The sequence below is a fragment of the Lynx rufus genome, unplaced genomic scaffold (genome assembly GCF_022079265.1).
Source record: "Lynx rufus isolate CCGP_SWC_20201006 ecotype Redwood Valley unplaced genomic scaffold, mLynRuf1.p SCAF_11, whole genome shotgun sequence".
Classification (NCBI taxonomy): domain Eukaryota; kingdom Metazoa; phylum Chordata; class Mammalia; order Carnivora; family Felidae; genus Lynx; species Lynx rufus.
Window position 1 is genome coordinate 57,965,061 of NW_025814825.1, and position 12,044 is coordinate 57,977,104.

The 12,044-nt window shown below is 49.5% G+C and overlaps 1 protein-coding gene across 1 annotated transcript in view; it reads left to right on the forward strand.

Annotated features, from left to right (window-relative positions):
* The first annotated feature begins 10,082 nt into the window (after positions 1 to 10,082).
* The window catches only part of PLPP4 (phospholipid phosphatase 4), a 115,131-nt gene continuing 113,169 nt past the window's right edge, over positions 10,083 to 12,044 (forward strand). The window contains exon 1 of the mRNA XM_047072742.1: positions 10,083 to 10,138. Coding sequence (XP_046928698.1) covers positions 10,083 to 10,138 — 56 coding nt within the window. The remainder of the gene's footprint in view (positions 10,139 to 12,044) is intronic.

Below are 12,044 nucleotides of genomic sequence, written 5' to 3' on the forward strand. Positions count from 1 at the left end.
TGGTCGTCCACATGATCACTAGAGGCCAAGGAGGGATGGAGTCATTCTGGAATGGAATTTTATTCTATGGCTGGGGGGTGGACAGACAGAATGGCCACTTTCAACTATTTTCCCCAGTGTGTACCATTTAATGCAGCACTTTAGTCATCAGCTTCTTGCTTTGTGAGGGGTGATCTTGCTTTCCTAACTAAACCCTCGTAGCCTCTATACCTTCTGTGTCCCCCACATATCCCTCAATGGTGTTTGGCACGTGGCAGATATTTGGTAAACACCCTGTGATTGACATATTACATATAAGGATTCAGTCAGGTCTCAATGACAGAAAAAAAATCCCAATCAAGCTGCCTTAAGTAAAACCAGGAAGGTAGTGGCCCATGTAACTGGGGAGTCCAAGTGTTAGTGGTAGTAGCCAAAGCTTGCCTCGGGACATCATACAATGGCAGTGGTGCCTGATTTGCCCAAATCTTACTTCTGCTTTCCTCCATTTCAACTTAATCCTCAGGATCTGTGTAATGGTGAGATGCCAGCTTTCTGAGAGTCAGGTAAAAATTATGTACCCTTATAGAAAAATAAACATATACCCCACACTTGGCAAACAATTTGTGGGAGTTTCACGTACCCACTAAAATCCCAGCATTTTTAGGGAACTTTATAGCTTTGGGAGTCACATCTGGAGAAGTTAGTAGAAAGGCAGATAAGGCAACCTTTGTTCTCAGGACGGAGATAGTTTTATGTTCCATGTCTGAAAAGACTGTACATATATAGGGCAATAGCTCTGGAAATCCTGATGCCTGTGCTGTGGTCACAGGCAGAGAGTTGTCTGGGGCCACTGGGTCATGGCCTATGTTTATCTATCCATCGCTGTTCCAAACACATTATCCACCTGCAGTAGACTCTTCTAATCTCTTTGGGGGGGATTGAAGAGCGGGAAGACTGTTTTTAGAAGCTAAGTTCCAAAATGCAATATGCATACATATATATGTATGTATATGTATATATATGTATATATATACATATGCTAACTTGTAAAACTCATCAATGTCACCTATACCATGCTAGACAATAACGTGTTGTCTCCTTTAAGCTCAAGTGGCAAATGGGCTTTGAGACAGGTGAGACAGGTATAGCTGCTGGATGTAGTTGTGGACCCAACTGTTTCCTAAAATCTTGTTTGGATGAAGGAAGAGACGAGCAAGACAAAATCACGTAATACCATTGTTAGCAGATTCCCCCAATGCTTAACGTTTCATTCACTCATTTGTTCATACGACAAATACTAATATTTACTGAGTAGCTACTCTGGGCCAGGTATTTTTCAAGGGGACATAGCAGCAAATGTAAAAAACGGTCCCTTAGTAATAGTGATTATCTTCTAGTGAGATCCATGTGGCTGGCGTCTTGTGTGGTGGGCATATGGTATTTGTCTTCCCAATATCTGTGCACCCAAAGTAACTGACTTTAGTTTAGGGCATTAATCCTTTTCCATTCTCAATCCTCTTGGTTTGAGAGATGGGTCTATGACCCAGAGTGATCCCAGTCAGCATAATTATACCCCAAATCCTCAGCCACAATGGTCACATGACCTATACTGGTCTGATCAGAGCAAATGTCAGGATTTTTACAGGAGCTATTGAATTGCACACACACACACACACACACACACACACACACACACACAGTTTCTCTTTTATCTCTGTTGAACGTGAAACTGAGAGGCTGTAAGTTGGAGCTATCAGTCAATTTGCACACGAAGAAGAATCTGAGCATGAAAGCAATAGAAATGTAGCATTGAGTGCTAGCGCCAAAGACATCGAGGCTTCATACGTTGTTTGAGTTCTTGATCAAGCTGAGCCTGATTCCAGAATTCCCCTCTGGATACCATCATCCAGGTCAACTTGAGTGGGGTTTTCTACCAATTGCTGTTAGAGGAATCATAATTGATGCACCTGCTGACCTTGAAGACTTGATGTAGTTTCAGCTACAAGCATGTTCTGAGTACCTGGCATATGCAAGGTTCTCTGAGAACAGATATGCCAACCTGTGGGGAAGGTGAAGGTGAGGTGGGCTTCATCGCCCCTTCCTTCCTATCATCAACCCCTACTACTCATGCCCCAATACTCCACCCCGGGCACCCTTCCTCCCTTCCCCAGGCACGGGTCCTGGGTTCCACGTCTGCTCTCCTAGCGGTCAATCAATCCCCGGAGAGGGCAGGCCAGGGGCGTGTCATGCCAGGAAGGGCACTGGACTTTAATTGGAAGAGGCCCTTTGCTTCTACTCTGTGCCTTACCATCTAGATGGTCTGGGTGAGCCATGGAACTGTCTGAGCTTTATCTTCCCAAAAAAGAAGGGTGGATATAACAACAACAATAACAACAACCCCAAAACATTCTGTTCCCCATAAGCTCATGCTGAGGATCAAAGGAGTCGGTGTAAGGGGCAGGGGCAGTGTGCTGTAAATAGCAGACTGACAGATGAAAAAGAAGACATCTTTGTTCACAAATAGCCTAATGTGTGAGTTCACCTGGGAGACTTTGCTCTTCCAAAGGGGATCTTTGAAGAGGACAAAACTTCATTGCTGCACGAATTAAGCTGGAACCTGAAATGACAGCCCTCAGCAAGGGCTGATAAGGGTCAGAGGCCCTGCCTGCCTGCCCCGTCATCCCGTGCAGGCACCTCTTCCGCTGGCCCTTGCGGAGTGAGCCCTGCGACTGACTCCCTTCCCAGGATAGTAGTTAATGACCTGGAGCACCTGGGTATTTAGAGAACATTTTTCTTTCCATTGGCGCATATTTCTGCAGCAGTGACAAAGCAGAGGTGGCGTTGTGGGAAAAGGACCAATGAGGTGGACAGGTGGATTCCCCAGACCAGAGAAGACGGTGGTGGAGCTGTGCTGTCCGTGCCCTCCTCTGAAGGTAGAAAGGCGGCCAGCACGGGAAGATACCAGGACGAGGATTTCCGGCTCTGGGGGCTAAGAGTTTGAAAATAAATGAGGAGTTTTCCCCAAAGAATGCCGGGGGAGTAGTGAGCTCACTGGTCCGATCCGATCAGCGGTGGGGAGGAAACAACTTTTACTGTTATCTGAGTGCCTCCTTGCAAGGAGCATTTGAGCAGCTTCCAGAGATTTCCTAGAAGTGACATTTCCGTTTGGGTCTTCGAGACACAACCTTTGCGGGGTTTGCTGAGTGCGTCTGACCCCATGGCAGGCAGCACACTTGGACAAATGAAGGGGTTGGCATGGTTTGCTTGAGGGTTCCCACGGAGAATTTCCTCCACATCCTGTGACCTGTTGTTTTTCTTTGGTCTTCCACTTAAAACAAAACAAAACAAAACAAAACAAAACAAAACAACTGGGCTGTAACGTACCCACGATTAAATAAGTACACGGACTTAAAGCATACAGTTGGATGGATACTGGCAGTTGTGTGCACCCACGTGTCCAGCATTTCGGTTAAGTATAGAATGTTTGTAATAGCTCAGAAAGTTCCCTTGTGCCTCTTTCTTGCCTCTACCCAGAGGTAACCACCAGGTGGAGAATAGAACCACCTATTCTAGAAGCTCATATAAATGGAATCCTATGGTATGCTCTCTCTCTTATGTCTGGTTTCTTCTGCTCAAAATTATGCTTTTGAGACTTACTCGTGTGTTTGCATGGATCAGTAGCCCCTTCCTTTTTATTGAATCATGAATATTCCCTCACGTGAACATGCCACGATTTATCCATTCTCCTGTTAATGAACATTTGGGTTGTTCTCAGTGTTGGGTTATTGTGAATCAATCTGCTATGAGCATTTGCACACGTCCCTTGGGCTTGGCTAGCACAGAGCAAAGACCCCAAGGAGATAGAAGACATGGAGAAAATGAAAATGAAAAGAACCGAGGGGGCCCACACAAATCATCAGTTCTTGACAAAGCTGCCAAGGCAATTCAATGCGCAAAGATAGTATTCTGTACAAACAATGCTGGAACAACCAGATAGCCTAAGGGGAAAAAGAACCTCAGCCCCTGCTCCTTGGCACGTGCAAAAATTAATTTGAGATAGAATATAGATCTAAATATAAAAGGCAGTATTATAAAGCTTCTGGAGGAGAACGTAGGAGAAAATCTTCACAGATGTGGAATAGGCAAAGATTTCTTTGGGTACAAAAGGAATAACCATAAAAGAGGAAATTGATAAGCGGGTCTCTGTCAAAACTAATAATGTGCACTCTTCGAAAGGTACTGCTAAGAAAATGCACAGTTTAGGCACAGATGGAGAGAAGATACTTGTAACATGTATAACTAACGAGGGACTAATATTCAGCCTATATTAAAAATTGCTTCAAATCAATAATCAAAAGGAAGAACCCAAGTTTAAAAATAGGCAACAGACACGCACAGGTACTTTACAAAAGAAGGTGGCAGAATGGCCCAGACATACACGAAGAGATGTTCAACATCATGAGCCATCAAAAAACCGGAAATCAAAACCACAATATGATTTCATCCAGGATGCAGGCAGGTGTCATCAGAAGGGCACAGGACTGTGAGTCAGGGACTTGAGTTCTGGTCCTGCCCCTGGCCCTGCCCCTGACTCCTGGGGTCTTGGCAAGGCCCTGGACTTCTGATGAGCAAGAGAGAAGCAGCAGCTATGCACTGAGTACATAGGTTTCTTCATCTTCAATTTGTTTTCTTGCACGAATATTCCGGGATTCTCACTTGTGCCACAGCATCTACGCCAGTGAGAATCCTGCTGGTGGCCCCCGCACAAAGATTTCTCTTTGGATGAAGTAAAGGTAGCGATATTCTGACTTTTCACATGATGAATTTGAACATAATAGACAAAGTCCTGCAGGGAAAAGAAAGTTCCTAGCTTAAATCCTCTTCTAAGAAGTAAAAGAACATTTTTATTTTCCTGAAAATGTCATAAATTCATACGTTTTCCTCCTTGGATGGAATAACAGCTAGTCTAAAGACATGAAGGGGTTAAATCATGTTCAATGTACTTTATACTTTTCCCAGAATCAGGAAAGTTGTTTTTTATTGGGTAGAATTTGGCTTAATGTACTTCAGTGTGTTATCTATAGTGATATATCCTCAAAGGTCTTATAAATACTACAACTTGAAAAGGTGAAAGAACCGAGAATGCTTAGTTGGGAAAAGAGAAGCTTCTCTCTCTTTCTGTCTCTCTCTTTCCCTCCCTCATCCCACTCCGTCTCCATGTCTCCATTTCTTTCCAGTCACAGAATAACTAAAGGACTGTTATAATGTAGAAGAATAGGCATTAAATATACTCTGTGGCCCATAAAACACAACTTGGACCTAGGGATATAGGCTACAGACAAACCTGTTTCTCCTTAAACAACAACAACAACAACAACAACAACAAATCTCTCCAAAAATGGAATGAGCAGTGAGTTCCACATCCCTGGAGGTGTTCAAGAAGACAGATACTTATTAACTATTTAGGAAGACATTCATGGACAAGGCTGAACTTGATGACCTCTCTTGAAATTTCTCTTGGATTTTGGTGTTTTATGCACATCAGCAAGTTTGTACCAGGCAATCACGGTGGAAAGCCTGAATGTGTGGGTCTCGGAGGTTAAGGGTCACCATGCTGGCCGCCTGTTGCCAGGTGACGCTCTTAGAGCACTTAGATGGGTGTCATTGAGATACAACGTGTAACTTTTGGAAATGAGATTATAAGAAATCGTTGCAAAGTTCCGTTCTCCAAAGGTGGCTTTGGTTTTCGGAAATAGCTGAAAGTCTGGTCAATATGGGATCACCATACTGTACAATGCTGTCTGAGGATCAAAAAAATATCCAACAGCAGAGGCATGATTATGGAGGGATGACGGGGACTTTCTTGGCATGCTCATAAGCTTGGCATAAAATATGAGAGATTTTCCCAGAGTGGCACTTGGAAAATGTGTGCAACCACAGAAGCACTGGGGGAAGCTGCAGTCATTTGAGTGTTTACATTCTGATGTGAGTTTTCAAAGATCAGTCTCGCGCATTACAGCTATGGTGCTCAATATGTCTCCACAAGGGATGGACACGTTTATGTCATTTCTGATGACTGGGTGAGACTCTAGCGACTGCTCAAGTCTCTGAGCTTGCTGAAGCTCTGACCCCTCATTCCTTCCCTGGGGAACGCGTCACATTCCACAGGAGTCTTACAAAGACCCGGTGGGAGCTGCCGAGTTGGACACCTGGGTGATCTGGCTGGAGTGCTTTATCTACCCTGCTTTTATTTCTTCACTCCCTCGTCAATTCATTTATCTGCTGGGGTAGCAATACGGCACTTCTGGAGAGCTCTGTTATTTGGCACGTGTTTACAGTTGCACCGCTTCTGGAGCTAACCACCTCCACACCCGTGGAAGTGGCTGTCTGCTCTGTGGGATTTGGGACACCAAGAATGTCCTCTTCAGTCCCCTTTCACTGGGAAGAGAACCCGCCTGCCCTTCAAGAGTGACCTCCCTTAAATTAGAAACTCTTCCATGAGAGAGAGCCCACAAAATATCCTGATCCAGGTTTATACAGTAAAGAAGGCTAGAGCTTTCCCTGGAAGCCAAATCTGGTAAATGAAAAGGGACATCATTAGGGCAGATGACAGGCTTGCTGACCGGAGTAAAGAAGGAAGAGGGGAAGAGCCTGGATAGCAAAGGGCAAGCCTTGGGTGACATCACAGCTTTGTGTAAAGTCTTGCAAATTTGTGTTGACAAAGCGGTGCTGTCTTACCAGGGAGCGCCCAGCAGAACTCATTCACTGGTTGAAAGACCTTGGGCGTAGACAAGAATTCGGTGGTGGGGGGTGGAGTACATGCCAGTTGTCTTCAGTCTGCCTGGGGGTGTCCTGGCCCTTGTTTGTTTGCTACACATCAAACAATTTCCCTACTCCAAAGTATCAGCCCCTATTTGTGGGGCTTTGGGTGAAGGTTTCATTCCCTGCTTAGGGATCAAGCATGCGACCCAGGCTTGAGACAGTCAGTCCATCAGGATTCCCTGGCCACAGTGATGGATTCATGTCCGGCAGTGCCACTGACATTCAATGACACTTTGGCTGGGAGCTCTGGGATCGAGATCAAGGTCGTTCCCGCCAGATTTGACTCTGAGAGCCTGCAAAGCTGGGATTCTTGCAGCCAACTTGCAACTACCAGGAACCTGAGACTGAAGCCAATACAGTGCAGACAGAACAGAGAGAAGAAGAACCAAGAGAATAGATTCAGGCAATCAGACAGGAAGTTGAACTGGGCAGCTCTTTAGATGTGTTTCAGAGTCACTTCTTAATGACTACAGCAATGAGATCACATGCCCTTTCAAACTCCCTCCCAAGGCATCTCTAATACAAGCAAAAATGATAAACACATTGTGGCACAAAGGTTCTAATTCTGTAATCTTGGTAACAGACTCTGGTGGGCAGGGATATTAGAACTAGTTCTCTGCCACGAACCTACGCTTGGTTTTGCTCTTCCAGGAAGGTGGACCGACTGTGCCCTCCAAACCTCTTCCAACCTTCTGCATCTACCCTCTTACCTTCACCCAGAATTTCCTCCCTTTGTGTCTTCCTACTCTGCCTTACAAGAACCAACTGTCCTCTACAAGGCTAGTCCCTGGCCATCCCAGACCAAAGGAATGACTTGAACTTCTGACCTCTGACTGATCCAGTTTTCTGAAGCACTACTTTGGATTTACTAAGACTGCTTTGCATGGCTTCTTGATGTTTCTTCACGACTCTTTGGCTCCCCATCCTTCCCATAATTATCCAGGTTATGAATCCTAACACCTAGCACACGGCTTTGCACAGGCTGCACTCAGATGGTGCTTATAACAAGGGATATTTTATTTTTTTATTTTATTTATTTATTTTTAAAAAAATTTTTTAACGTTTATTTATTTTTGAGACAGAGAGAGACCAAGCATGAACGGGGGAGGGGCAGAGAGAGAGGGAGACACAGAATCGGAAGCAGGCTCCAGGCTCTGAGCCATCAGCCCAGAGCCCGACGCGGGGCTCGAACTCACGGACCGTGAGATCGTGACCTGAGCCAAAGTCGGATGCTTAACCGACTGAGCCACCCAGGCGCCCCAACAAGGGATATTTTAATAACATGGGCTCTTGTTAGTGTCCCTTCCTGGAATATGGCCACCTGCCAGTCTCAGATCTGGGTCATTAGAATTCATTGGGTTGACTATAGGATCTCCTATACCACTTGGCCAACCTGCGTGAATCCAGTTGTGTTCAAGGCCCAAGACACAGAGGAGACAGAACCATACCTCTTTCCCCCAAGTTCTTCCCTTTCCACCACACCTGACAGCCCACATACCAACTGAGATACATAGTCCATTCATTAATTTGCCAAAAACTCATCAAGCACAGTGTGCCAGGCATTGGGTGTACAGAGATGGGCAAATCAGAGGAATTTGATTCCTCTGTGGGTTTTTTAAAAATTTATTTTTATTTATTTTGAGACAGAGAGAGAGAGAGAGAGATGGAAAGAGAGAGAGAGAGAGTGTGTCTCAGGCAGGCTCTGTGCTGCCATGGGGCTCGATCTCAAAACTGTGAGATCATGACCTGAGCCAAAATCAAGAGTCAGATGCTTAACCGTTGACTGAGTCACCCAGGCACCCCACTGCCTGTGGTTTTGATGTGAAGCCTCTTCCACACAGAGCTAGGATTGTTCTTCCTCTGTCTGCCTCTCTGTCCCTAGACCCTGAGATGTCTGGGCTTAGGTATCTCGGGTCTGTCATGTGTCCCCTTGGAGGCAGGGTCTGTTTGTCCTTTGCTGGTGCCAAAGCCCTCCTCCAAAGCTCTTCTCTCCACCTACTCCCCCTTTGTCCAAAATTGAGATATGGTTCCTCATTCCCAGGGACTACCCTCTAATCCATTTCTCATACTCATAAAATCCTGGCTGGATCTCCTAAAACCCACGAGATCTGGTCTCCCCAGGGACAAACTAATGGTTAGTGTGAGCTTTGTATCTTGAATGTCCATTTGGCTTAAGTTAATAAAGCTAAAGGAAATACTCGCAGTCCTGACTGGGGATGGGAAAAGCAAAGCCAAATCCCCTCTGGGCTCTGGCTTGAGGTCATGACCCCCAGGCCAGCAGCCAGTGGTGAAGGTCTGGCCTTTGACTGTGAACCCTAAGGATGACACTCCTGGTCTTACTGCCCCAGGGGCTCATGGCTGACCCCAAGGGCCTGTCCTTTTCGCTTTTCACAGCGCTGCAGTCCCAAAGCTGCTGAGGGTGGGGGTCGGAGGAAGCCCACCCCAGGGGCTGCCTGGCGCTGGTGGGTGGGTGAAGAGCCAGGCTCACCTTTGCCCTCAGTCCGTGTGCCAGGACTCCGGAGCCTGGCTGGCGGTTCCTGAGCGCAAAACGAAGCCTACTAGGGCTCTCGGGGTGGGTGGTGGGAAGGGGGCGGGGGCAACTTTATAGACAATAAAGGGAAGAATTTCAGGTTGGCAAGGGGTAGGGAGAGCAAAAAAGCGGGAGGGAGGGTGCGGGGCTCCGCAGGAGCAGAGGTTGCCGGGGCTGCCTGGGCCTGAGAATCCCCCGGCGCGTCTCCGCCACCTGCCCACGTGCGTGCGTGCGCCGGGAGCCCGAGGCCGGCCAGCGGGAGTCGGAGGCCGAGCCCGGAGCCGCAGAGCAGCCGCAGGCGGAGACCCAGCGAGCGCGCTGCCCCGGGAGCCGAGCGCAGGGGCCGCCCACTGGCGGGGGAGCCGGGGAGCGCGCAGGGGAGGCGGCGGCGGCCGCGGCGGCGGGGCTTCCCCGGGCTTCCCCTCCCCTCCCCGGGCCAGGGCGCGGAGGCGGCGCTCGGCGCCAGGGCGCGGGGAGTCCCCAGGGCGCCCCCGGCTCGGCGCGGGGCCGCGGGGCGGGGAGCGGCGGGCGCGGCGTCCGCGAGCCCCCGGGCCCCGCGGCGGGAGGTTCGGGCCGAGCCCTCCCCAGCGCCCGCCCGCCCCCGCCCGGCGCCCGCCTCCCGCCCCCGCCCGCGGCCTGGAGCGCGCCTCCCTCGCCGCCCCGGGTCTGGCGAGCCGGCGCCGGTCGAGCTGCGGGAGCCGCCGAGAGCACCAGCCGCCGCCGCCGCCCCGGGAGCTGCTCCGGCCGCACCATGCGGGAGCTGGCCATCGAGATCGGGGTCCGGGCCCTGCTCTTCGGAGTGTTCGTGTAAGTAGTGGTGCGCCGCGGGCGGGGGCGCGCGGACGCGGGGACCCACGGACCGAGCGTGTCTGCGCCCCAACTTTGTTTGCGCCACCGCGTCCCTTCGGGGCCTGGATTCGAGGTCTCCTCCCCGCCCAGTGCCCGGGATGTGTCCTACGGGACCGTCCTGGTCCCCTTCCAGGGACCCTGGGCGCGGAGGGACCCACGTACGCCGGACGAAGACTCGCTCCCGCCACCCCCATCGCGCCAGGGAGCGGGACCGGCCGCCGCTCGGGCCCCCTCGCCTGCGCTTGTCGCCGGCTGCGCACCAGCTGCCCGGGGACTCAGGTTGCACCCCTGGAAGCCGGAGCGCAACCTCGCTCGCGCACTCGGGAAGTTTCTCTTTCTGTGCGATCTTCTGAGCCCGACGTTTGCAGTCCTTCCTCCTGGCCCATCTCCCATCGCCGTGCGCAGGGCCAGGCTGGATCTCCTTCCGTGGCCCTGGCCCTGGCTTTGGCGACCGGGGTTCAGGTGAGCGTTTCCCCCAGGAGACGTTTGCGGTACTTCTCTGGCTGGAAAACTGTTGCTGCGGAGGCTGGGGAAGTCGGGGGCCGCAGCCCGAGGTACGGGATCCGTACGCCCCGAGCTCAGTGCGGAGCCCTTGTCCGCTTAGGGTGCGGGCGGGCGCTAATGGGGATAGCAGCGAAATGCCTCTGGTGGCTCCGAGCGGCTGGTACCTGGAAATAGCGATCTTGGAAAGAGGAGGGGGCTCCGGGCGCAGGCTCTTTTAGAGATGTCTGAACCCCAGGGCGCCTCAGGGACCCGCTACCCGCCGGCCCCCGAGGCCCAAGCGGCAGAGAGCTGTCGCCGTCTCTGCCTTTCAGATCCGAGCCTTTCACACCAGCTCAGACCCACTCCACAGCCCCCTATGACCTCTTGCCAGGCAGGCGACGGCACCTGCACTTGACCCTACGTTAGCTGGTCAGGTTCTCTTTGCCCCTCCGCCCATGACTGTTTTCTGACACATTTGAAATATTAAAGTTGCATGAACTTTCTGGACTTGCCAGGTTCTTTTGAAAAGCCCATGCATGCAGCCATTCCAAACAGGAGGCCCCTCTCTGGATTTCTGCCCCAGCCTGGAGTCATTGATGGCAGGTGGGAGGCTGTGAGTTGACTTCTGTTTCGTGCAGCCCAGGGTATACACATGGAAAGAAAGACCCTTTCTTGCATGTTTTTCTTTACTAGGGATTAAATTCATCCAGAGTATTGATTCACACCATCATAAAGGGTGATGAGTTCCCCCAGATGCAGGCAAGCCCCCTCTCCCAGCTTCTGACTAAACACTGCTGTTATTCAGCACGAAGAAGGAATTAGAAGAACTTCAGTTGGGTTTTGATGCATTTGGAAAAACAAAAAAACACTTTTCCCTTCTCTTACTCCATCTTTCTACCTTTGGAACATATATTAAAAGTAGAGATTGCTGTGTGATCAGATGGGGCCAGATCTGATTGGCAGATAGGCTAGTTCCATTATATTATTATATGATAGAAATGATAAAATAGCGTTCAGTGCACAGGATTTACCAGACGTTTGTTTGGTAAATGTGAGTGTGCGTAATGCTGAAATAAAGTGAGGTAGGCTGGTAGGCTGCCTGGTTTGATTGTTGCTGGAAATTGTCAGATAATGAAAGGGTCCAACGGTATGCAAATATTTATATTGTTTTCAGATTTCAGATAGCCCCCAAAACATTTATGAGATGTTTACAGATATATGACGCTCTGTGCAGTGGCTTTGAAAATGTGATAATTACTGCTTTATGTGCTTTTTTGCTTCCTCAAGGAACGTTATGTAAAAATCAGGCAGTTTTATATTCTTTTCTCCAAAGTTCCCCTTTGTATTAATTAATGGGGGATCTGCCGTTACTCAAAGGGAA